At 43.5% G+C, this 27,827-nt stretch overlaps 1 protein-coding gene across 1 annotated transcript in view; it reads right to left on the reverse strand.

Moving 5' to 3' along the window:
• akap6 (A kinase (PRKA) anchor protein 6) overlaps positions 1-27,827 on the reverse strand; it is a 133,732-nt gene that overhangs the window by 41,198 nt on the left and 64,707 nt on the right. Inside the window, exons 16-17 of the mRNA XM_026305238.1 lie at positions 22,535-22,655; positions 696-842 (exon numbers count right to left, since the gene is read on the reverse strand). Of these exons, the coding sequence (XP_026161023.1) occupies positions 696-842; positions 22,535-22,655 (268 nt within the window). The remainder of the gene's footprint in view (positions 1-695; positions 843-22,534; positions 22,656-27,827) is intronic.

Below are 27,827 nucleotides of genomic sequence, written 5' to 3' on the forward strand. Positions count from 1 at the left end.
CGACAGAGGCTGAGGCTCATGGGTAATGTAGTCTCAAAATGACAATTTAAAGTTAGTTCTTGTCCTTGAGAAAAAGGCTGGAGCTGCACCCTCACACTGTTCTATCTGCAAAACCGTTTCACTGGACTTTCCTTTTAGTTTTTAGGTCTGATCTATGGAAATATACCAAAGCCAAAAGTTTTGAGAGCGTACAAACCACATTTCAGGAGCTACTCAGTTTGCAGGCAGGTATGTAAGAGCAGAGTGTGTTTGTGTGCTTGTTTAAGTGGCTGCTCTCTCCCACTTTCTGCTTCTGAGCACATAAGATCACAAGAGCTCAGTGGCAAACAGGACACAAACCACATCTGGACATCAGGACATCAGGTCCATTTCATTATCGAAGTTAACGTCCACAGAGGGAAAGACACTATCTCATCTATTCTATCTATATCTATTCCAGCATAGTTGAAGGCCACAACGGCAGCAGGGCTCCTTAATTGAGACGACACTAATTATCATCTTCATGTTCTAGATTAGATCAGTGCTGATTAGCCTAAAATTAGACACACACACATACACACACACACGTCTCAACAGAAAGATCAGTGTGATCCTCCAGAAACTGTCTCTGTGCTTGATTTGTCTCCAAGGCGCTGGTGTCGGCCTCCTGTTTTCCTAAAACCTGTGTACACTGTGTGTGACTGTGTGTGCGTTACCTCCAGCTGTGTCCATGTGTGCGTCAGGTTGTGTATTTTGTGGTGGAAGTCGCTGGGGAGTTTGACGCCGCTCCTCTTCAGAGACTCGGCCCGGCCCAGCAGGCTGGTCTTCCTGCTCTCCATCATGACGAGCTCAGCGTGGCTGCTCTGGAGACGGACGACAGGACACACACCCGTCACACAAACACACACATGACCTGAAACCTCCTTAACTTCCTTCATAAACGTTGCTAATTGTTAAAATCCAGCACAACACTGGAGAACCTTGATTCTCAGGCCTCAGTAACTTGTTCATCAAAGGTATATATTCGTCTGATGGGCAGACAGACAGAAAGAACAAATCCTAACCAGCTTTAGAAAAACAGGAAAAAAGAAACTAATGACACACGATTTATAAATCAGGGGAGAGACACACCAAACCAACACTAGCAGTGATGAAGGCGAAGCAACAGTCGGCCTTCATCTCGACCAAAGAGTGTCATTGAACGCACCACACAGACTCCAGCCGACGGCCAACCAGCTCGTACGTGAGAGGAAATACCTCTCCACACCAGCAGGGGGCGAGAGTCTGTATTGGTCATTCAGAAAGGTAAAGTGGAAGATCGATACTGCAGATACACAAATATTATATGTTTCCTCTAAGCTAATTTGACAAAGGACAGTGTTTAAGTATTTAAGCGTCTACTGATGTTTTAATAAACCAAATCCTGTTTTTCCAAACTAATCTGAAATTGTTGTAACAGCTGAGATTCCAAGTTACCTACAGCTGCTGTTCTCCACAAAGCAGGAAACATGGCAGGTCGACTGGAAGGGAGGATTTGAAACTCAAAAGGCAGATTTTCAGGGGAGTATTCCTTTAACTGGTCTTTCAGCAGGAGCCGATTTCTTTACTGTTTGCAGCACATCTCATGATGAAACGTTCGAGGGAGTCACAGGAGCTTTCTGCAGATTCCTCTCACTGCTTCACCTGCTTTGACCACATTAAAGGTGAAGCTGTCGCACCTCTGAAGCTCTGCAGACGTGCAGGAATCAAACGCAGCAGCACTCCACAGCAGACTGCACAGCTCTTTATGGAAGGGTTTTAAAGAAATGCTCCATTTTGTAGCAGCAAGCGCTGCTGAATATTTTCCTCCCTTCTGGTTTATGCTGTTTGAGCGTTGTGGTCGGGGAGCGAAGGAGCTGCAGAACAGTTTTCTATTTTTGAATCAAACAGTTCTTTAAGCAAGCGCGAGGAAACATTTTGACATTTAAACTCATGTTTTTTGGCGCAGTTCGCTACACGACTGTTCTCATGTTGAACTACCACCATTTACTGGTCACAGAGAGTCGATGAGCGGCAAAGGAACAGAGAGAGAGATTTCACGGTAAATATCATCCAAAGACATCGTCCCTGTGGGGCCTCAGCAGAGAAACGTCCATCATGTCATGTGACCTCGTGAAAAACCTCTTTGTTCATGGTGTTTTTTAAAACTCTTCAGATTTGATTTATTTGAACGGAGTCGTTCTTATTCCAGCATCTTAACAGTAACTTCATGTTTTCTCTGCTTTTATTGACTCTGTTCATCTTTTCTGGTTCATTTCTTTTCTTCTCTTTTCATTTCTGGCTGTTTCTTCTTCCATGTCGTCTTTCCTGCCTCTCCCCTCTTTCATATCTTCTTCTCATTTGTAAAACTCATCCAGTCCCTGCTTTTCATTTCAGGTTTTTCTCCTCCCTTTACAGCGTTTTACATTTTCTCATTCCCCCTCCTCTGTCCTCTCTTTCCTTTTTCAGTGAGTTTCTGTTGCTGTTCTCCTTTTGTCCTTGTCTTTCCCCTCACAGCGTTCCCTCCATCTTTCTAATAGAGGCTTGACACTTCTCCGTCTCTATTTTCTTTACTGTAACAGCCCCTCAGCTCTCCTCTTGTTTGTTTAATCCATCCATCCATCTCCTCCCTTTCTTCCCTCTTCTCAGCAGCACCTCTCCTTCGATGCCTCCGTCTCTTTTTTGCTTAATTTCCCTCCTCCTCCTCTCTTTTTCTCTTTCTCCTCTTTTCATTTTCTGCATCGATAGCTACTTGATTCTACTTTTCCCTTGTCGTTTATCATTACAGCTCGGCCCCATTTGAATATTTAAATGTCTCTTCTCTGACTCTGTGTGTGTGTGTGTGAGGATGTGTGCATGCATGTGTGTGTCTATGCATGTGTGTGTGTGTGTGTGTGTGTGTTTTTTTGCTGTGCTGTCATCAAAGGGGCGGTGGCCATTTTTCAACGTCGCCTATTCTGATGGAGATGCTATCGCTCGGCGCTTCACGGCCATCCATCCCCTTCACTTAGCTAATAGCCACGCCGCAAGAGCGAAGGATCAACAGCAAAAAAAAGAGACGAGTGGAAGGTAAATATGTCGGCGTCACACTCGTCTAACAGTCAGGAAATTATACGATTTATTCGCTGATGGCAAATATTGATTTAAAAAGGGAAAAGGAGCTGGTGGGGAGGAAGGGAGGGGGTTGTTTTGTTGTTGTTGTTTGTTTGAAGGATGCCACTGATCTAAAGTCAAAGAAAACAGGGAGGGGGGAGAATGTAAGATAGACACGCCGATTAAAATGCATGAGATCCGAACTTTGAGATAAGTGCTGAGAGAGGGATCTTGGAGAGATGGGAGGGTGGGGAGCGGGATGGGGTGAGGGGGGGGTGCATGGATGGCTAGTTGTGATGTATTCATGCCTGCAGTCAATCTCCATGCAAGGATGGACTGAGAAACACAGGCCTGAGGACACAGGGAAGGGAGAGAAGAAGAGATTGTGTTGGAAGGAGAAAGAGTGAAGGGAAGAGGAAAAGCTGCTCTGATGTTCCCACGTCCACAATAACAGACTCGAACTCAGAGTTAATAATACGCTGTGAACCGTACCCTGACAAACATGCTGTCACCACCAGCGCTACTCAGACCCTCACCTGTCAGCCTGCTGGGTGAGAAAGGTTTGACTTTCTAAACTTCACCACTTAGACCTGACTACAGGTCTGACCCAACACACATGACCCCTCCCAGGAAAGTTGACTGTTGAAATAATCCACAGTTATTTCTGAGGAGAAAGTATTTGCTCACACTCACGTTATCACAGCAAAGGGGGAGACGTCACTAGTCTGTATTTTGTTCAGGGTCTAAGTTTTAAAGACAGACCTCACTGGTCTCCAACCTGGACACCATGACGACTAAAACCTTCCTCAATGATCAGCAGAAAATCCAATGCTAGTCCATTACAGCTCGTCTCTCGTCAACAGGAAGTTGGCGTTAAACTGAACTGGACGGGTCTCACTGGGATCAAGGACTGTAAAAACCACCGTGACCTCTGACCTCTGGCCTCCTCACTCCTGGATGTTTGAAAATCTGCTCCTGAAGTCAGAGCACCAGCTCAGGGTCTGAACAGAAAACATAAAACATCATTTGTGACTAATTTAAACTAATTAGTTGTTGCTTCGGTCCCATATGTTGAAGCTGTTAACGTGCATTTCATTCCTCAGTTGTTCTGAACACGGACGGCCGAGCAGACTGTGGTGTACAGGAAATACAGCAGCACGGAAAAACAACAGACACTGTATGTATGGTAGTATATCTAACGTATTTGTGTCAGTATATCTACATAAATGCACATCATACGGACTTTTCTGTTGAATCCAAAATAGTGGAATTAAAATATGCCTGTTTGGGAAATGGGTAAGAGCCTTTTCACCTTATCTTTGTGGTAGTAAAACCAAACAATCAATCAATCAATCAATCAAGAGAAACTGAAAATTAATGAAAATACATATAAAACATTATATATTTTATATATGTATAAAACACGCATGGACTGTACGTCATCTATTCTTCTACAATCAAAGTCAAACACAAGGGCAAAGCAGCAATAAATAACAAAATATACTGCAGATGTGTTTGAAATGTTTTATGACAGTTACCAGACGTTTGTATCATCTTTAAATGTTATGGGATGAAAATATTTAACGTTTATTTTGCAAAATATATGGGATCACATAATTACAAGCAAGAGGACAAAACAGAAAAATGGCAGAGTTTCCAAAAAACGGGAAACAAACGCTTGAGAAAACAGATGAGAGGCAAAAAAGGGGGAGGAGAGAGGAGGGGGAGAAAATCAACAAGCAATCATAAGTTTAATTTGGTCTCCATATTAATGAGCACAGAGCTGAAATGTCAGCAAAAATGCAGTCATACATGAAAAACATTTAATGCATTTTGAACATTAGGTTTTTTTCTCCTCGCAGATTCATCTTATCCGCCAAATGAGAGAAGTTTGTCGGAGGCTGTGTAACGGAACGATTTTGTCGTAAAGTTCGGGGGAAGTGATAAGGACGCATCTTCATCCTCCTCCTCCTCTTCCTCATCTTTCTGCTTCTCCTCTGTCTTTGTGTCTTCATCTTCTTCCTCACTCGTCTGCCTCTGTTGTTTCTGTCTTCCTCTCTTCATTCATGCTCAGACAAGTTTCTTCTTTCTCTTCTCTAGATCCTTTTCTTCTTCTTTCTCTGTTCCTACCGTCTTTTTCTCCTCTTCCTCTTTGCTCATGAGGTTCATTCCTTTTCATTTGTGCGGTTTTGTTTATTTGTGGTTAAAGCTGCAGCTCCACATTGATACCAGACTCAAACTGAATGCTCACAGTATTTAACATGATGGAAAACAACATTCATCTCAGTTTTATTCTTTATTTGGACCTGACCTGAAAAGTACTGAGGATTTGAACTGTTAGGATATGTTAGTACCACTACTGGTTGCACACTAGTATTACTGCAACCTGTAATAATAATAATAATCATAACGAAGTACATTTTGAAATTTTCTCTACTTCTTTTCCCCATTTGTTCAACTTCACTTGTCTCTCCCTGCTTTTTGTTTTTTCTTACTAAACAGAGAGTGTGCAGCAGATACACAAGAAAAAACTGTATTCTTGAGTGTGTGTGTGTGTGTGTGTGTGTGTGTGTGGGGTGGGGGGTACAAACACACACAGGTTGAAGTGTCTGGCTGTATAAATGGGGTGTCAGAGAACCACTTCCTGCTCTTTCAGAGCCGCTGGAACATCCATCTCAACCGGAGACACCGAGTCTCTCTCACACACACACACACACACACACACACACACACACACACACACACACACACACACATCTTTTCCCTCCATAAACACACAATACCCACAATAATCACTCCTATATATTCTGCTTCGTCTCGTTTCTCAAACACAAACCAGTGGATGACTTGACTTTAAGTTCTCAGTTATCATGTTTAATAAGTTTTCAAATATTAAGGTAATAATTTAACAACCTAACATAAACAAATGTTAGGACTAAGTTGTCGGTGCACAGGGTCGAGCAGTGAGCACCTCACACTAGATCATGACTAATAAACACATGTCAGTAAGATGGTCTGTATGATTTGTTTCTATGAAATATAAATCAAACCAAACTGTTCTGTGTTGCTGAGGGTCTGAAAGTTCCTCTTTCAGCGAATTAAAACCTTTCTGTTTGGAAACAAAACAAAAAAAAAAAAAAAAAAAGCAAAGAGACTTTCTCTCTTTCCCAACGAGGCGGCAACAAAAGGTCCGGCAACGTGTTTTAATTGTCACCATGGAAACCGGATGAATGAGCCGTTTGACTGGCCGGTAAAGACGGCTCCTCGCCATTCAGCCTCGCAGCGAGTCACGTGTTAGTTTGTGTGTAGCTGGGAGGTCATTAGCACAAAGCAAGAGGGGCGAAATTTCTAGCACACAGAGCAGGGAGTGGGAAAGAGTTTAATGAATGCATAGACTAATAACTGTCTGCTAAGAGCGCAAAAGGAAAAAACAATAACACGCCTCCTCAGCCTTTTCTGGATTTCCTGATTCAGCTGAAAATGGTTCCTCTACTGTTGCCACATCACATCATCAGTTTGTGTTCCGGGATTTATTGCGGTCACCTGACACACAGTGCGCACTTTTGTTTGACGCATGAATTTACAAGGCAACAGGCGTCCAGATGTTTCAGCGGTCGGGAGGCGGGTCCATCCTGGACAGATCAGCAGAGACACACAGAGACATACAAACTCACACCTACAGACAACGTAGCGTCACCACCAAGTTTCCACGTAGACCACAGGTGCGTCACTGTACATCAGTGCAGAATGAGACTCCACAGTCTCCTGACTTCAATTCATTTATTTAGGTAATTACCTAATTTCCTGCAGCACCACCAACTGGCCAGAGCTACAAGTGGGAGTATCAGCATTAAATGTGCAGACTGACTGAATTCCTATTTCCCAGAGGATGAACCATTTTGATTTAATGACGGTACAAAACAAGTAAATCATCAGTGTGTTGTTTGTTTTTTCCAATGCTTCAATACTGTGGAGTTTAATAAACTCTGCAGCCTCTGGGGGCTGCAAACAGGCCTCACACTATTAGTCTGATTACATTTTTTTGTTTCTAATCTTCATTACAAGACCAAAATATAAACTGAAGAAAACACCATAAACCAGCTGATTTTTAGACCTGAAAAAAAAAAAAAAAAAAATTATTATTCCTGACAAAAACGTTTGCAGGAGTTTTCTTGGTAGAAGCTGAAATATTGTTAGCTCTACAAACAAGTGGCAGTAAGGGGGTTGACTCATGCAGGCTGTGCGATGCAGCTACTGGTCGATGCCAGGTGACCTCTGACCCCCTAAGAACCCTGGGAATTCTCTCATGGAGACGAGACAAAACTGGAGAGTGAGCATGAAAAATTCTGCCAGAACACACACACATCACGAGCACAGATTTAACAAAATACAAGACACAGAAATGCAGAAAAACAGAGGCTCAGAGTCACACACATTTGAAAGCTGGTGAACACACAATAAGCTGTAATTCAATAAGAATAAATCTGCCCATCTGAAGCAGAGAGAGAGAGAGAGAGAGAGAGTGTTGGACTCCTGTGGATTCATTCACTCACTGCAGAAAGTCTCTTTAATACAATGAATGTGTCTCTCACAAAACTGGTTAATTACATTCTTTCTGCCAGTCTTGTGTGTTTGCATGAATCTGTGTGACAATCGCTTATTTAAAAAGTGAGGACTGGGGTTCAGGCCTCAGGCCTTAGAGTTCAGATTAGCCTAGAGAGGGAACGTGTTTCATTCTTCTTTTTGGTATGATTATTTTATTGTTTCATGTTAATTCTGACAAAATAGGCTGATAAGAATATTGTTGGTGGATTTGCTACAATGTGTGTGTATGAGTGTGTGTGTTAACCACTGAAGTAAGCAGCTGTTGGTCAACAACACGCCTCTGTGTCTGAATGTGGAGTAAATGAGACAGAAAGTCAGAACCAGAGTAGAACCAGGTCTTTATCAGTCCACTCTGAGTGCTTTGGTAGGGCTGGATAAAAAAAAAGCTTTTTCGATCCTCATTTGAATGATCCAGCATCGGTTCTTAAAATCCCTAATTGGTCTTTCCATCGTTTTCTGTACACATTTACATCTTATTTGTTTTTAATTGCTGTTGGTCAGACTGCATGATATGTAAAACGACAATTTTACTACAAAAAGTAAAATGTAATGCTGACAATGTGTTATAGTAATGCAGATACAGAACACAGACAGCAATATAAGAAAAATCAGTAACGCAGACAACGGTAACGCAGATGACATTAGCGCAGACGACATTAACGCAGACGACATTAACGCAGACGACATTAACGCAGATGACATTAACGCAGACGACATTAACGCAGATGACATTAACGCAGACGACATTAACGCAGACGACATTAACGCAGATGACATTAACGCAGACGACATTAACGCAGATGACATTAACGCAGACGACATTAACGCAGATGACATTAGCGCAGACAACTGTGACGCAGACGGCGGTAACGCAGACAACGGTAACGCAGATGACATTAGTGCAGACGACATTAACGCAGACGACATTAACGCAGACGACATTAACGCAGATGACATTAGCGCAGACAACTGCGACGCTGACGGCGGTAACGCAGACAACTGTAATGCAGATGACATTAGCACAGACGGTGGTAACGCAGACGACATTAACACAGACGGCATTAACAAACGACAGTAATGCAGACAGAGGTAACAGACAACTTTAACGCAGACGGTGGTAACGTAGACAACAGTAACAGATGATACTAACGCAGACGACTGTAACGCAGACGACATTAACACAGACAGCGATAGCGCAGACGGCGGTGACACAGAGAACAGTAAGGTAGACGACATTAACAAAGATGATGCAGACGATGGTAACAGACGACGGTAACAGATGATACTAACGCAGACGGTGGTAATGCAGACAACCGTAACAAACAACTGTAACGCAGACGACATTAACAAAGATGATGCAGACGACGGTAAGAGATGACGGTAACAGACGACGGTAACAGATGATACTAACGCAGACGGTGGTAACGCAGACGACATTAACAAAGACGGTGGTAACGAGACGACAGTAACGCAGACGACAGTAACAGATAATACTAACGCAGACGGCAGTAACGCAGACGGCAGTAACACATACGGCATTAGCACAGACGACGGTAACGCAGACGACATTAGCACAGACGAAGGTAACGCAGACGACATTAGCACAGACGAAGGTAACGCAAACTGCAGTGACGCAGACAACAGTAACAGATGATACTAACGCAGACGGCGTTAATGCAGACAGCAGTATTGCAGATAACAGTATTGCAGACGGCAGCAGCTGTATGAGCCTCCTGAGTCTCGTAAACTATGAGGTGCATGCGGATCAGCGGCAGGATGGTTACCCGACTCTGGCTCTGCACTTGCACCTGATAATAAAATGACACTAAAATTGTGCACAGGATATTACAGAAATTATGCAAGTCTATGTGAACTGACAGCAGAGCTGCAGAGACCAGACTCTGGCAGTAGAGCCCAGTCCTCCTCCTCTCCTCTGTTCCACTACAATGACAGAAATGTAATAGCATGGCTCGGTGTGTGAGTGTGTGTGTGTCCAGCAAACCGATCATGTCGCCTAAACGACAGACAATCTTTATTCTAATGAAGAAGGTGCCAAGGTCAAATGGAGAGCAGGGTGATGAATGGAGAACACACACACACTCACACACAGATAATGTGGCTCACACATTCATTGCATACCAGAGCTCACTCCCACACACACACATTTAAGAGGAGGCTGGTGTTTTCCCCTTGAGGTGCATTAAACATTATTCTCACGACACACACTTAAACAAACCGTCAGTGGAAATAAAATCTGTTTGCAGGTAAAACAAAAACTGCATCGCGTGTGTGTTTTGAGTGTGAGTGTGTGTGTATATGTGTGTGTGTGTGTGTGTGTGTGTGTGTTCCTCTGTGAGCTGCAGTCTGAGTATTTTCAGACAAACTGCCACCAAAGAGCAGTTCCCTTTATTCCTCCTGGTGACTGATAATTAATCACGTGGTTTATTGCTGATTAATTCTTCCCCATTAAATATGTGGCTGAGCTGACGGTGACGTCAATGTGGAAATTCACACTGAGGCAGAGTTATCAATCACAACCACCAACCAATATGGATTATTGATCACACTACAGATTTGTTAACTTTTAACTTGAAGTGACAAACAAAAGGAAAAATGAAATCAGGACTGAATTAAATATAAAAGTAAAAACAAAAATCACTTAAAATCTCAAGAATATGCCAAAGACAAAGCCAACACAGTTTTACTGTGAGAGCAATGATCATGTGACCCTGCACTGATGTATGAAAATCATTTATCTCCAAGATTTGCCAGAAAAAACAACTGTTGTCTTGTTTGGTAGAAAACTTTTCAAACAACTGTCTGATCGGTTCGGGCTGCGTTGCTGCTGATGGTTTTTCGTCTTTTCTCGTTGTTTTGGACGGAAACTCTTCAAACATGTTTACAGCCAACCTTGGCCTGACATTGGCTCCATGCTCAACGTCAAACTACTTTTATTTCTGCATGAGATTCCTGCTCATTTCTGTGTGTGTTAGCATCAGGTTTCAGACAGACAGCGTTCCTGGGAAGCTGAGGGAGTCTCAGGAGAGAAGAGATACAGAAGGAGAGAGAGATGGAGAGAGAGAGCGAAAGGTGGCAAGATGCTGCTGAGTCGTGTCTCTTTGTTCTAAAGCAGATATATCCCCGACTTTATCAAGACTGACAGAACAAACGCACAGGAAACAGCCTCCCACAGGACACATAATCCACACACACACACACACACACAGATGAGAGAGACAGTGAACACACAAAGAAACACAGAGGTCTGAAAATGTGAAACACAAACACTGAAACACTCATAAGGACATTTGAGAAAGTGCAGAGATACGCATGAACACACACACACACACACACAGACACACACACACACACACAGATACACACACACACACACACACACACACACACAGACAGACAGACAGACAGACAGACAGACAGACACACACACACACACACACAGACAGACAGACAGACAGACAGACACACACACACAGCAGTGAGGACAAGGATATGACACACACACACTTCCTGTTTTGCAAGTGCTTAAGCATGTAAATGCACAAAACACATGTATGACAACACGAGAATGTACTTCACTATCCAAATGTGTGTGTCTGTGTGTGTGTCTGTGTGTGTGTGTGTTCACTCACAAACAAAAAGAAAAAGCTCACAACCTGTTCAAGGTCCAGTTTTTGTTACGAAGCTGAGGCCACTCAACAAGGTCGACCAAAAGCAAAGAAGAAGAAAACCAGGAGGAGGAAGAAAGTGAAAGCTAAAAACCCTCATTGTGATGAAAGTGATTATTGCTGTCAGGTAATTGTGCTGCTGCTCTCACTGTATCCGGGATTTTCACTGAGCCTGACGCAGAGTTTTGCACCACCAACGATTTTCAGCTGAGCAGGTATCGCAACTACAGAAGTGACAGAAAGGCAAAGTCGTGAGGAAGCACGGGTTGCTGCTCTGCTGCTCTGCTCTGCTGAGCTGACAGCTTTCCTAATGTAATTTTGAAATGTATCTTCTAATTTGTGTTTCACTTTTCAAATGTAATTTGACTGTTTAGCACCTAGAAATGTGCAATAAAGCTGTGGTAAATATCCCCACAGGTCTGATTCTCTTACATTCCTCTAGATTAAAGGTTAATTTACATTTCCTCTTCCATCCTGCTGGTTTGTAAAAATCCCACCTGAGCTATTTTTACGCCTCCTCTTTTATTTGATGCTTACTGTTTAATTGCGTCTGGGGCAGAATGCGTCAGATCGGAAACTGGAAAAACCGATGCACCTCGACTTGTGCATGTCTTGATCATTTGCTCCAGTTTAAGACAGAAATGAAACAATCATTACACCCCGACACAAACGGGGTCTCAGATAGTGGAGGACCTGACCCAGGGGGGCTAACACCACAGCGATGGTTAAGAAGGCACAGGAGAGACGGTCCTACCTGAGGACTCTCACTCCATAGGTAAGCTGTCTTTTTGTTTGCCCAACAGAAAGAGTTTAATTCTGTGTGGTTTGCCAGAGAGGAAATGTGTCCAGAGGATTATCAGTATGGTCAGAAGATCATCGGCTGCCCTCTACCCTCCCTGCAAGATCTCAGAAAGGCCCATAGTGTCCTCAAGGACCCTCCTACCCAGGACACTACTTGTCAGGCCTCATCCAGCCACAGGTCTGTTAAAGCTCGGACAAACTGTTTTAACTGCACTAAATGCTGCTAAGAACTGATTTGAGCAGAGGCAATAATCAGTATATGTTTCACGTGCAAGTGTAGATATGAAGGTATTGTTTTCTTAGCTGTGTCATAGTTTTAGAGCTGTTTTTAACTTTTAGCACAAATAAGGATTGCGTTTCATTTTGTTGCACAATGTGCAATCACAATAAAGACTATTCTATTTGTTCTGTGCTGCAGATTCTTCCCGTCTGGCTGTTTTCAGTCAGTGGGAAGCATCGGTCACATCCTAGGATCAACATGGTGGCTGCAGTCGGATCATTTGACTGACAGCTGGTTGTGAACTCATGGTTTCCTGTGATATTGGTATAAACCTGGAACCATTAGGCTTCATGCTGTGGCTTCATTGTGTCTTCCAGCTCATCAGTCCCACCTACAGGCGTCTGTTTCCCCTCAAATATTCAGGTGGAAGAAAACCTGCTCAGCCCTGTGTTTCTAAACAGCAGCAGCACATACAGTGAATCTGTGTCAGGGACAAAGCTTCAGTGTTACCAAACCCACCAGTTTCCTTTGGCTAAGGACAGGAGATCTTAGACCTTAGAGCCTGTTCCAGGAGCGCACAAGTCAGAAAGACAAAAATGTGATGTTGAAATGTAAAGTTGACGTAAAGTCTCTGCAAACACACAGACATGCAGAGCTCCACTAGCTCAACAAGTGCCAGAGTGAAAATATAGGAAATGTATGGAGAGACACACACACACACACACACACACACACACACAGTCCCAGCAGACTTCAGCTCTCTGCTCGTAAAACAAGCAGCGACAAACGACAAAATGCAACATGAGGACGTCTGACCCAGGAAGTGTTTGACTCAACACATCCTGGCAGACACACAGCAGACTGAGCGAGGCAGCGGCTGATCTGCAGGTCTCTGGAGAGAAGAAAAGGAATATGAGCCTACAAAGACAGACAGGAGTGTGTGTGTGTGTGTGTGTGTGTGTGTGTGTGTGTGTGTGTGAGGGAGAGATTTTCCTGAGCTGCAGGAAGTTTCTTTTGTAGGATAAGGAGAGATTTTTGCTGTTTCAAAGTGTTTTTTTAATGGTTGAAGGAAGATTTTGCTCCTCTCCTTCGTTCTTTATCCTCCTCTCAGTCTTTCTGCCAGATTCTTCTTCTCTCTCTCTAAAGGTGCACAGGTCAGATGTTCCTGTTTATCTTTTTACTCAATTTATCCTTCACTCTTCCTTGTTTCTGCACTTTCCTTTGAGACACACAGTATATCAAACATTTCCTTTATTTCCTGACATTTTCATTTCCCCTGATTTTCGTTGCTATTTTTAATTCTGATCTATTTCTTTTGTTTTATTTCTTCTTTAATTTCTTTTCTCTTGACTCCTACTTTTTCACCTGATTTCATCTTTCTTTCCTTCTATTCTCTGATCATCCATCTCTCGTCTGCTTCACTCTCCTTCATTTACTCTTCCTTTCTTTCTCCCTCCTTTCCTTCCTTTTCATTTTTCCTCCAGTTTCAACCTGCACTCCATTTTTCTTTTGTTCAGTTTTTGTTCCCTCTTTTCTTTTCCTCACCTTCTTCCCTATGACAGTAAAAAGCTGAAGGTGTTTCCAACACCAAATTACTCTCTTTCTTCCTTCCAATAATTTATTCGTTTTTCCTCCCTGTTCCTCTCCTCCTCCTCTTCCCTCTCGTCTTATTCTTCCTCTCTCTCTGGATGGAGGGATGTTGGGAGCGTTAGCAGCACAGCGAGGATTGCAGCAACAATTACATGTGAAATTAGCCTCGCCTCATAGCCTGCAGTGTAATTCCAGCCTTCTGAGGCGTGGCAAAGTCATCTGTCTCTAATTAAAGATTCTCTCCCTCTGCCTCCCCCATCTCTCCCCCTCTCCCCCTCTCTCTCAGGTTTAACATTCATCTTCATTCATTCTCCTCTCAGAGTGAGGGGGTGAGGTGTGTTTGAAATCACTGCAGGTTTTCTGCAGGTAGAACAAATTATTTCCTTCATTTCATTTCATTTATGCTTCTTTTTCTGTCTTTTCCTTTCGTCTTTCCTCTCTGTTGTCTCTCCATCCTCCTTCCTTTAAATTTAAATAGCGTTAGACTGAAACATCAGCAGCTACCAGCAGTGATCGGAAACCCAAATCCAAACATGCTCGTTTCATTATCTCCATTCAGTCATACTGAAGATGTGCTCGTCTTTGGTTGAACTGTGAAACAATGAGCACATACATGACATCCCATTAAAATATAATGATTTGTTTCAGCTGCTGATCTGGTAAGACACCAACTTTCCTACAGTTTGAATTTTAGTGCAGAGACACATCAAATTACCAGCAATGAACCAGCAGCTAAGGCCGACTGTTGTGTCTCTGAACGTTGCGTTTGTCATTGAACGCACCACACAGACTCCGGCCGACGGCCAACAAGCAGGAACGTTTTATACCTGTGAGAGGAAACACCTCTCCACACCAGCAGGGGGCAGTAGTCTGTATTGGTCATTGAAAAAGGGACAGTGGAAGACCTATACTGCAGATATACAAAGAGTAACCAAAGCAGCGTTTGTGACCATTTTCACACCACAGACGGTTTCTAGCTGCTTCTAGTCCAGAACATGAAGCTGCTGTTGGCAGGACTTGGTCTTTGGTTGAGGAAGGAAAATTAAGGTGAAGCCACTTTAAACAGGTGAAATCATGGAGACTACACTGACCCACTGAGCCAATCAGAGCGCGCTCTGTCTCACCAACAGATCCAAACACTGAAATATCCAAAAAGCTGCTGATGGTGCAGGACACACCACAAAAACTAACGACCAACCAACAGGTTTGTGTGTCCCAGGCTTTAGTATTTGTTTTACTTTTCCCCATAACCGATGTTCACAGACTCTAAGAGCTCTGTCCTTGTACGAACCAAACATACCTCACAATTAACAAGGAATGAGGAATATAACAGCAAATGATGTGCCCTCAGGATCAACACACTGTGGCTGAGAATCTACTGTATTTTATTTCCTCTGTGTGTTTCTATCAGTCATGTTTCTACACACACAGACTCATCAGTCCTTGTATTCAAACAGTTTCCCAAGTTAGTTATGTCTAATATGTTTTTACTGACTACAGTGAAAAACATGCTCCTCTTATCCTGGGGGCTTCAAAGACTTTGAGTCCCCGTGTCCGTCTTCTGGTGGATCAGGCTGTTACCAGGTTTATTTCATAATCATTTATTATTTTGATCTTTGTTTACCAGCCTTGTCCCTAGAAATTAAAAAAAATAATAATCACAAGAAAGCCAGTTTATAAAAATCAGGTTTTTACAAGATGCAGCAGCTTCTGGCAACCTGATTATTTCAGGGAGGCTGTTTCAAAGTCAAGATGCTCAAAGTGCAAAACCAGAAACGCAGCATCTGTGGACCTCAGAGCTAAAAAGTCTGCTGTGGCTCAGACTCAGCTCTGCCCTGGCTTAAAAATAATAAATGAAATTCCTAAATCAATCCTGAAACATCCTGACGACAAGTGTCCACGTCTCACCTGAACCTGATATCGGGAGGAAACATGATTTATTCACTGTGTTCTGTTTAACTTTTACATTTGGGCACAAGATTCAATAAAAGCAGCGGACCAACTAGAAGAACGGGGCTCTGTAACCAGTGTTGTCTTTACATGCCAGTATGTTGTGTGTATGTAGTGTGAGCAGTACAGGCTCACAGGCTCATGTCAGAATCGCTACATGACGAACAGTATGTGCTGTGTGTTGGGACTCAAAGGGTTAAACTGCTTTTATCTGGATGAATAAATCTGTAGTTTTCTTTCTGTGTGAGTGTTAATCAGCTCAGTGTCTCTCCTGGTTTGGACCAGAGATAACCAGACAACCAGCGAAACACACTCTGTGTGTGTGTGTGTGTGTGGCCTCAGACAGAGCTCCTCTGTCGCACCCACACTGATTGGTTTTGGACTCCAGTTAATGAGCAGGTGTGTGTGTGTGTGTGTGTGTGTTTGTGTCTGCATCCCAGTGTTCCATCAGAGCACCATGGGCTATTTGAAATGAGAATTTAGCGGCAGGGATGCACACACACACACACACACACACACACACACTCCTGATAGCCACTGTAATTAGTTGGACTCCACTGGAAGTCGCCACAGGCTGAGTGAGTGAGACAGAGAGAGAGGAAAGCATCTGTGATGACTTAATGCAATGAAATATTTTCCAGTGAAACCTTGAATACAATTTTGGATTCGTCCCCTAGAAGCTGAGCGTCAAGTTCCCCTCCGCTGCTCCACGTCTGACGCTTCCTGTCGCTCAGAGAACGAACAACGAGAACATGATGGTCAAAGCTGCTTTTACCAGCAGGTGACGTCACCACGTCCCCGCCCAGCTGGTTTATAAGCTGCCAGTGTGTCAAATCCTGATAAATGACCAGACACCAAACACACACACACACACACACACACCACATTATGGTTTGTGTGCACACTACAGTTATTTACACAACATCTAGCCAATCTACAGCAGGTCGACCTCGTCACCAGTGAGTCTGTCTCTGGGCGGGAACGCCCAACAAGTCCTGCAGTCTGTGACCCAGTCATCCTGCTGCCTGATAAACCCCCACTCTGACAGAATGTGTTCAGAACGACGCGGCTGATTGAAAAACTTTCACGTGCATCGCCTGGTGCCGTTTGTCTCAGTGTGATGACGCTCACCTTGCATCTTTTACAATGTCACACGCACCTAAAGTGAATTACACTCTCTGCACTTCCTACCATGAGCCCAGAGTCAGGTGTGTGACAGGTGCAGGCAGAGGCGTGACTGATTTTACCTTCTGCCACTAAAGCCTGTAAAACAACCAGTCGGGGCATGAGAGGGCTCTTATTTATTTAGAATAGCTCAGCCTGTGTGCATACCTGGGATAACTGCATGAGGATTAAGTTCTCGTTTATGAAAAACTGTTCCCACATTTATTCTGAACCGTCTGACCGATCACAGCATCTTTAATTCTACTGCTTTCTATTATTTTCCTTGCACTTCTACCTCCGGCTGTTTTTTTATTTGTAATTTAAACTTTCACCGATACCAAATGTGTTTCTATATGATAAACAGACATCAAATGTGTGTGTGTGTGTGTGTGTGTGCTTGCATATTATGTCCACGCTTTAATGTCTCATTGTTAATAGCTGTGAGTGTTTATTACTGCACCTCAATCAAAATATTACCCCGATCAGTGAAATGCCCCACCTCCTGTGGGACTCGAGGCCAGAACCTTAATCATCTATTGGCTGAACTACAGGGGCCTTGATGTGTGATAGGTTGACAGCAGCTACAAGGTCTGAGGCTCGTTTCATCTCCCCGTGGGCCCTCAACAAACGCACACTCACACTAAACAAGGTACACCCGCCATCTGGATACTCACAATCAGATGACACACACGCACCGAAGAAAGGGAGAAAGATCGGAGCGCACACATTCAAAAGGATGCACACGGAAGATGAAACGCAAACACGGGTAACATAGTCGGAGATAAACAACAGGAGAGACGAGAACAGAAAACCTTAATTCAACAGGAAGTAGCTGCTTTCACTGACTGGGCCGTCATCGAATGTTTTTCAGTGATGCATTAAATCATATCTACAGTGACTCCACAGCTTCAGTCCTGTGTCAGTGTTTTCAGGACGCCTGCAGCATTTAGTGCCCAATAAACAACCACTGCACAGAAAACAAAGGAAACTCCACATAGAAACATGACATACTAGCAAGCGATGGTTTAGTCAATCCTACAACTCCCATAATGCAACTCATGTCAACTTTATAATGCTGACTTTAGCATCTATCAGTTAAAAACTAATATAAATTTTATCACTTATCAATTGTAAAAAGCTTTTTTCTGGATGTGTTTTAGTTTTTTTGGAGACTGTAAACAAAGATGGCCGACGTGACGGCTCCCAGAAGTGAAGCCACTGTCGGTCAGTTGCCCCCTGGTGGCTGGTTGGTAGGTGACAAACACTTGCCCCGTCCATGTCAGTGGATGGGACATGAGCCAAACTCCAAGTACAAATGAAACACGTTGTCAGATTAGAACATGTGTCACCAAACGGGTCGGTCACTGCTGTAGTCCTGGACACGTGTCAGGACACGTCGTCGTCCTTTATCAGCGGTTTAGCGACACAACCACAGTCGAACCTTAGACTGGTTTAATTTAATAACCTTAATAAATATCATGAAGGTAAATATATGGCACACACACACACACACACACACACACACACACACGTGTGTCAAAACACACAAACACTCCTCTCCTCCTCCCTCCCTCCTTTCCAAGGTTGGTAAGTGCCTCCATCGAACATTACAATGAACAGTAGAGCCTGGGCCTGCCAAGCCGGCCCGCAGAAACAACTGTCGGCCCAGCTTTCCTCTTCCGGAGGACACACACACACACACACACACACACACACACACACACACACACAAAGACGCACACATGCACCCTCACCCTTCTCGCTCTTTTCTCAGTTGCACGCCACACACAGACACACACACCTCCAAAAAGAACAACTTTTGTTGGGCCCTGGCGTTGCTATGGTTACAGGGTCGAGTCCCCCCAGCATTTCAGGGAAGCACAGCGAGGTTCTTTAAAAAACGCTGAAAAAACAGGAGCTTTTCTGCAGAACACACAAACACAAACACACACAGGCCGCTATGGTGAAATCTCCCAGCATGCATGTGTCCCTGCAGACCTGTGTCTTCTAATAACAACATCTGAGGTCTGTTTATGAAACTTTTAAGGTAAACTAATACAATCTGCAGAGTGTAGGTCAGAGCTGAGGCCCAGGAACATTAAAGTGTTTTTTAAGGCCATTTTCTGTGGCTCTGAGCGTTCGCTCATTTTGGAAGTAGAAAAGTACAAGATTGTGCAGGTGAAGCTCAGGATTTAAATGCAAGATATAAAGTAATGAAGCAAAACAATTTAATCAGCTTTACAGCCAAAGAACCAAACGCATGTTGATGTTTTGCATCAGTTGCATTCACTGAAAAAGATGCTGTGAGATGATACAATGACCCTGGGTTGCGACGGCTTTATCAGTCTCATTAGAGACTCTAAACTGTGACGACGCCTCATCCTCCCAGGATGCCACGGGCCTCAGTGCATCTCTGTGACAGGAAACAGTCAAGTGGCTTCATGTTTACAAGTCAGCAAAGGCTCTTTCCTACCAAACCAAACAAACCAAACCTCAGATGTGAAAACAACCTAAGTAACAAAAAAGCATTTTTGAGGTGGACAAACGTTCCATGGTCCTGAGAGAAGTTCCAGCTTTTGGTGCGCTATAGAAAACACTTGTGAATTCCCAGTATATTGCTGCACTGCAGCAGCTGAAGATGATCATAGCTCTTGGACCCAGTGTTGGTACTTTAGGAACACAACTGCGACCGTGAGTGACGTAGGGGTACGCCAATCGGTCGAACGCTGTTTTTAAAAATCACAGTAGCTGATGGCGCCAGTAGAAGAAACTGGACAAGATGATCCTCATTAAGTTTTTGTAGCATTGCTACTACTAAATATTTCTAGAATCATTTTGTCGATATACTTTTATTAATAAGTTATTAAATGTGAAAACAGCGTGAATGCTCAACAGCGAACCAAAGCTGACGTCTCAAAATGTTGTCAGACCAAAAATATCAACACGCCACAGTTTGAAGCTGACACTGTCAAAAAAAAAAATACAGTGAGTGAAAAACAAACCAGTGAACACACAGATAATATCCTGGGAATTAACAAGTGTTTTCTATAGCGTAGTCTAGTATCTATAGTGTCTTTTGCTTGAGTAAAGAATCCGGGCACTTGTGGTTTAAAACAGAGAAACAGACTGAAGTACAAACTGAGAGAAATGTCAGATAAAAAGAGTCACATATGAGCAGCTTACAGTATACAGCCCTGTAGCCCTGTAGAGGGAGAGAAACAGTATAAGAAAGCGACCTTGGCCCGCGTGAGGAGATGCTGTTGAGCTCCACATCAATATTTTAACAGGAGAGTTGACACATCAAAAAAAAAAAAAGAGAGAAAAAAGAAAAAGAGAAGAAGAATGCCCAGCGATTCCAGAGTCATCTAAAATTCATGCATGCATCATCGCCGTCATGAATATTCATACAGAGATGAATATTTAAGTGCAACTCCTATGGAGAAATTAGGTTCATCTTTACACTTATCAATAATTCGCAGGCCAGGTGAGTCTCTTCGGTCGCTAAATAAATTATATCTGCACACACACGCAAAAAAAAAAAACGAAAAGTTTGAAGAGACAGAGAAGACACGGAGGGAAAGAGTCAAAAACAACACAAAGTCGGGTGTGTTGCTTTGCAGCAGTGCATTGTGGGTAAGCAAAGACAGAGATGTCAGCAGTTCAATCCCTAAGACCAGCGTGTGTGTAAGCAGCCTGACAGTTGATATATTACTGTGTGTGAAGATTTATGCATGTATCTGTGTTTCCAGGGTCAGCTGAAGCTTCGCAGCAGACGCCTGAGGTCTGTGTGCAGAGGAAAAGATCTGTGGATCAACACAGATCACACTTTTACGGATATTCATGGAAGATGAGGCCTAATGACTCTGGAGCTAACAGCACTGTAGCATTAAGCTTAGCCTAGTGCTGGTTTGCTCCTCATCTCACGCAGGTAAACAGAACCTGGGCACAAACTTTTTATTATTGTGTTACTGTCTTAGGATTTTATTGCCACCGGGTTGGTGACGTGTCTGACGTGTTTGCGTTTTGCTAACGCAGCAGTGGAAGTTACTTCTTGTTTGACATTGGATGTAACTAAAGTTAAATTATTGGTTTTTTCCAGAGCTTGACTAATGAAAATTTACCTAACGAGTTCATTTGCATCAGAGACAATAATCTGGTAAAACGTGAACTTCCTTTTGCTAAAACATGGTCTCAGAGCGAGCGGTAGCTGTTTCTGATCTCTCTGTCAGCGTCTGTGCTTCCATCTGTGTGTGAAGGACAGGAGAGGATGACTCAGATCTCTAATCATAACACATGCTGCTCTTTTGTCTGACTCATTTGGCTGCAGTGAAGCCATTACACAAACACACACAGAAATCTCTTACACTGGTCATCTCTCTCTCACACACACACACACACACACACACACACACACACACACACACACACTGCTCTATGATATGGTTATGAGGGAGGCTACGCCGTGTAATCCCATTCTCCTTGGTGAGGTTGCAGACAGTGTGTGTGTGTGTGTGTGTGTGTGTGTGTGATCAGACAGAAAGATGGGAAGACATCATCTGCTTTACCAAGTCTCTGTTCTCCATATTTAGATATTTTTTATGAAGCCAGGACGGAGGCAGAGGTGGCTGATGGGATATCGGTGTGTTTCAGGCTCTAAAACCTTGTGTGATATCAAACCAAAGGGGCTTAAAGAAAAGTATTTTCAACACTGATGTGTCTCACCTTTTAGTCTTCCAAAATAAAGACACTGTGAAACACCGAGCTGTTTAAAACGTGTTACCTGGATCCAAACATCTGGATCACAGCCCACATTTCCAGACTTTCAATGGTACAAACGGGTCTGACCCTGTGCTCACCGGTGGGCAACCAACCAGAGCTTTGTAACCGTGATGAAGAACACGGACTTCATCTTCCTACATGGTTGGCTGCATGAACTACAGCAGCAGAAAAAAAGCCATAGACTTGGATGAGACGTCTGCAGCTGATCAGGCTGTTGAAAGTGAAATAATAAAAATCAGCCTTGGAGGCCAATGTGGAGTTAACGGCTCCTCACAGCCACCAAACTATTACAATACAAAGCAGGTAAGAGGTTTTTAGTTTGACCAGCTGAGACGTCTGTATGTGCATCTGTCTAAATCAAATCTTCTGCTCCCGGAGCAAACCTCACCTAGTGTTGATCAGAAGTGTTTTTAGAACAATTACCACTAAAAAGACACAGCGCTGTGAGGAAAGGTTCTGCAGCATTGCCAAGACCCCCCCCCCCCAAAATCATGGTACTGAAAACTTCAGATTTAAGCTCAGTCTGCAAATTTGTAAAGCAGAAATTTGGATTCATCTGATTTTCACATCGGAGGCAAAGACGTCAAAGTGCAAAGTGTCAAAGAAAAGATTTCTGGTGGCGGCAAACGGGCGGCAGAGGTCGTCTTACCTTGAAGAGGTGATGTCTCTGCTCCTCTGACATCATCAGCTGGTGACTGTCCGTCACCATGGCGTCCATGTCCATCAGCCAATCCCACAGTTCCTGGTACTCGCCCTCAAACTCCTGCAGACTGAAGACACAGAGAGAGAGAGCTGGGCTGAATCACTGTCGTGATGACATTTTCTTCTGCTGTTTCCTCCATGTTCTACACTTCATTGTAATTCTGTTGTGTGATGGGACACGTGTGCGTCTCCTTTTGTTTTCCAGTAAGAAGCATCTTGTACAACAACTAATGTGTTCAGAGGACACAGCGTCTTTTGATGCCAGTTCAGAAAAAAGAAACCACACATACAGTTTGTCACAGAACAGCTGACAGGAAGTGACTCAGCTCTGTCAAAGGTTATTGTGTTATTTCTTTAAAAAAGTCAGCAGATTAAATGTCAGGTGGGGACGGAGACGTGGAAAGTCCAGCTTTTCAGATTATTGCAGTTTAGGCAGAGACAGTTTGGGTTTTAAAGTCTCTCTAAAAACACAAAATCTACATAAAATCAACCAAACGCATCAACAGGAAGTTCCAGAAACAGAGACACATTGTTAGATGCAGCTGTGTGGGGACGACACAGTGTCTCTCCAGCTCTGTTTTTATTCTTCACTAACCGTGTCTGTGTACGACACTTTAAACGCTTTTCGTATCTCCCTCCTCAGCGTGACGGCTGGATTCTCCTCCCACCTTCGAGATGAACTGAGACTGCAAACACTGGACTCTTGTCGGTTGGACATGTCGTACAAACCAGAACAACACGACCCTGAACTGACAGTTTCTGCTCATGGTCTGTTTTCTTCACTTTTACCAAAGATCAGCTTCCATCTCTTCCACCTGACCATCTGACTTCCTCCTCCACAGATTTTAAACATTAAGCTGAGCAGGAGTGAAGCGAACACACAGAGGCCTGTATAAAAGTAACACTGGAGTATCTGTGAGGTTCTGATAGATACTGTGATGAGTCTGACCGTCAGTCTGCTCTGACAGAGACAAACAACAGGCTGCACCGTTTGTATAAATGTGTTCCCTGATTATCTGCAGACCGGCCAGTGTTTCTGCTCTCCCTCCCTACATTCTCTCCTCTTGTCCTTTCTGTTGTTTCCTCTTCTCCAACCCTTCCTCACTCCTCTTCGTTCCCACATTATCTTCCCTCATTTTCATCCCTCGGCCTCCCTCCTCCCCTGTCCTTCCTCCTCCTCCTCCTCCTCCTCGACACGGGATCACATCAAATATTTATGCTGCTGGTACAGAGGCCGATTGCTCAAACACACACATTACTGTCAGCCGCTTTGTTAAGAGGCGTGTGTGTCTGTGTGTGTGTGTGTGTGTGTTTATTATTTATATATTCGGTGGGTTTCAGTCTCGGCGGGGATCAACGTGTTTCTCAACATTAACGGAGAAATTGTTTGGAATTCTCAGGTCGCCGCCTCCGACAGTTTGACAGCTCTGTCAGGCTCGCAGTGTTTCCAGGACCATTTGTAGACACACACACACACACACACACACACACACACACACACACACACACACACAGACACACACTCAGGTATATGGTAGTTGAGGCTGTGCACACTAACTAAAGCACAGTAACACACACACGAACAGATAATCACACACATTATACACAGCAAACTCCGAACGATGTCACAGAGACTCATCCAAACGTCTCTGTACCTGTTCAGGTAATACCCATAATTCCCTGGCTCCTAACTTTAACCTGATTTTACGCCTTTACCCTAAAAATGAGCCTCTAAATATGATCCAGACCAAAAAGTATTACATTTCACAAAATGCCTGCACTTTACAGAACTTTCTCCTCTTTCTAAAATTGTCTTCTCACCAAATGTTCACACTTTTCTAAACATGTCCTCACTTTCCAGGAACATCTTTTCTCTGTCCTCATTTTTTAAAACTGTCTTTTTCTCCTCTTCTATCTCCATCTCTCTTATCATCTTTCCATCTGCTCCTCCTCATCAGCTGCATGAACCTTCCTCCTCCTCCTCCTCCTCGTCCCATCTCTTTGCTCTCGGCCGACCCTTCCTGGGATTCTCTAGGAAATGAAATCTAAACAGAGAAGAAGAAAGCGAAGGAAGTGAGTGCTGCTTCCTTCCCCTGAGGCGGTGTTCCTCATTATGCAGCGAGCAGAGAGGCCCTTTACCGACTCAGACAGATGAAGCAGATACAACACTCGCACAGATTGTTTTCTCTTGTCATTTGTCGTTTTTTTTTCTCCCACTCCCCTCCTCTCCTGTTTCCGTCTTGTTCTAACACTAATGTTAACTAAACGCTTTGTAAAACAGGATCTCTCTCGGGGGGGGGGGGGGGGGGGGGAGGAGGTGAGAAAACAGACAAATCGGAGAGGAAGGAGCGACGTGGCGGCACTGCGGGGCTGCGTTCGATACCGGGGCGGTTACAGAGCTTTTGAAGTGTCAGGTTCACTTTCTGTCACGCAGCACTGACGGAGCGCGTGGGAGCGTTACAGTGAGCCGTTCTGACATTTAGTCACTGGAGGAAATTTGAATTATAAGGAATTTATTATTCTAAGGCCTCATAATTCTACAATAAAAAGGAGAGGAATTGAGTGAATACATACAAATCTAAACATGGGCAAACATGCTGATATCTACGCTGTGCAGTTCAACATTTCAGTAAAGAAAGTCTCTAATTGCTAATCAAAGTTAAATGTGTTTGTCAGCATCAGTCTGGATTCTGCAAAGTTTAGCATCAGGATTCCTGGAAGCTTTGAGACAAACTGTAAAAAGGTAAAAATGTAAAATATTGGCAGACACTGAGCTTAGCTCTGTGTTAGCTCTGCACTGGCTCCCTCCCTGTTTTGTTTCATCAGACGTTTTGGATGAAGGGGAATAAAGCTTGTTAGCTTAGCATTGTCGCTAGTGGGACACACAAAACGTATTTCTACCATCAGGCCACGACCGTCTGCAAACAGGGCTGTTCAAAAACAAATCCTGAAAGTCCAACTCTAAGTGTTATCAGTAACACAGAGACTGGACTGAGCTGAATCTGCTGTGACTGTTACTCTGGATGAGGTTTGCTGCTTTGATTTGACTTTGTGTATCTTTGGTTTGAAAAGTGACATGTTATCATTATTGTTGTTATTGTTCCAGCAGGTGCAAATCTAAGAATGTTTTGGAGAGAACAAGAAGGATGTGTTGTGTCTCATGTTGTGTCTCATTGTCTCGTTGTGTCTCATGTTGTGTCTCGTTGTGTCTCATGTTGTGTCTCATTGTGTCTCATGTTGTGTCTCATGTTGTGTCTCATTGTCTCATTGTGTCTCGTTGTCTCATGTTGTGTCTCATTGTCTCATTGTGTCTCGTTGTGTCTCATTGTGTCTCGTTGTCTCATGTTGTGTCTCATTGTCTCATTGTGTCTCGTTGTGTCTCATTGTGTCTCGTTGTCTCATGTTGTGTCTCATTGTCTCATTGTGTCTCGTTGTGTCTCATTGTGTCTCGTTGTCTCATGTTGTGTCTCATTGTCTCATTGTGTCTCATTGTGTCTCATTGTGTCTCGTTGTCTCATGTTGTGTCTCGTTGTCTCATTGTCTCATTGTGTCTCGTTGTGTCTCATGTGTCTCATTGTCTCATGTCTCATGTTGTGTCTCGTGTCTCATGTTGTGTCTCGTTGTGTCTCATTGTGTCTCATTGTGTCTCGTGTCTCATGTTGTGTCTCATTGTGTCTCATTGTGTCTCATGTGTTGTGTATTTGAACGCGTTCACATTCAGGGAAACAAAACAAAAGAGGAGAGAATATCAAGTTCATGTGATCTCATTTACAAAAATTCCCCTCTAAAGTAAAGAAGATGCAGTGACGTAATATTTTGGGCACCTAGTAATTTGCAACAGGTTTAATTTGCCCCCACAGTGTTTTTTCTTTGGGAATAAATGGATGGATTTGCCACCGTCTTCCACTTTGTCCTTCTCTCTCTTCATCATTTCCTAATTGTTGCGTTTGTCTCTGCTGCAGCGACAGCAGCTGCATCTGCTGCCTCCACTTCATCATCCTCAGCAGCACAGAGGGATGAAGACGAAGAAATGATGAGAAGAAATTTAAGGCAGAGAGAAAGAAGTGAAGGAGGAAAGGAAGAAGAGGGAGGAGGCAAAACAGGAGAGGAGAGAGGAAAGAGGAAGAGGAAGAGAGCAGCAGGAAAAATGTAAGACATGAAAAGGAGAGAGGAAGAAGATGATGGAGAGAAAGAAAAAAGGACAGGAAGGACAGAAGAGGGGGAAGAAGTGACAGAGTGAAAGGTTGAATGAGTCATATTGGCAGCAGTCACCTTTCAGTCAGACACCGCTGGATTTATGGGGCGATTCCCTGACACTCGGCCCGTCTAATGGATTCATCCTCCACAGGCATTAGAACCAGTCAGTAAGCAGCAGCACAGCGCCCCCTGCTGACACCACCTTATTCACTCATTTATCCTAATGGATTCATCCTCCACAGGCATTAGAACCAGTCAGTAAGCAGCAGCACGGCGCCCCCTGCTGACACCACCTTATTCACTCATTTATCCTAATGGATTCATCCTCCACAGGCATTAGAACCAGTCAGTAAGCATCAGCACGGCGCCCCCTGCTGACACCACCTTATTCACTCATTTATCCTAATGGATTCATCCTCCACAGGCATTAGAACCAGTCAGTAAGCAGCAGCACAGCGCCCCCTGCTGACACCACCTTATTCACTCATTTATCCTAATGGATTCATCCTCCACAGGCATTAGAACCAGTCAGTAAGCAGCAGCATGGCGCCCCCTGCTGACACCACCTTATTCACTCATTCATCCTAATGGATTCATCCTCCACAGACATTAGAACCAGTCAGTAAGCAGCAGCACGGCGCCCCCTGCTGACCATATAATTTCATTATTATTATTTGTAACAGTAAAACAGTCAAACTTATTAAAAATAAATCTGTTTATACAAAATTCTGGAAAAAATTCTAGGAATACGGTGAAAATTTAACAAGTCAGTGATTCAACTTTTCAGTTACTATTGAAAAAGAGAAAAATATTTTTAAAAACATGGTATTTCATCTCATCTAAATTTCTTTTTGCGTTAATGTGAAATTGAGCTGTTTTGTGTGAGATCAGTAAATAATTCAGTCTGACCTTCATTTTCTTTGCAACTGAACCAAAACCGCAAATCTCAACTGAGCTGAACTCACAGCAGCTAAAGAAAAACATGTAACGGCCAATTAATACGAAGCTCATCACACACACCACTGGACACACACACACATCTG

Source organism: Mastacembelus armatus, chromosome 22 (assembly GCF_900324485.2).
Source record: "Mastacembelus armatus chromosome 22, fMasArm1.2, whole genome shotgun sequence".
Taxonomy (NCBI): Eukaryota; Metazoa; Chordata; class Actinopteri; order Synbranchiformes; family Mastacembelidae; genus Mastacembelus; species Mastacembelus armatus.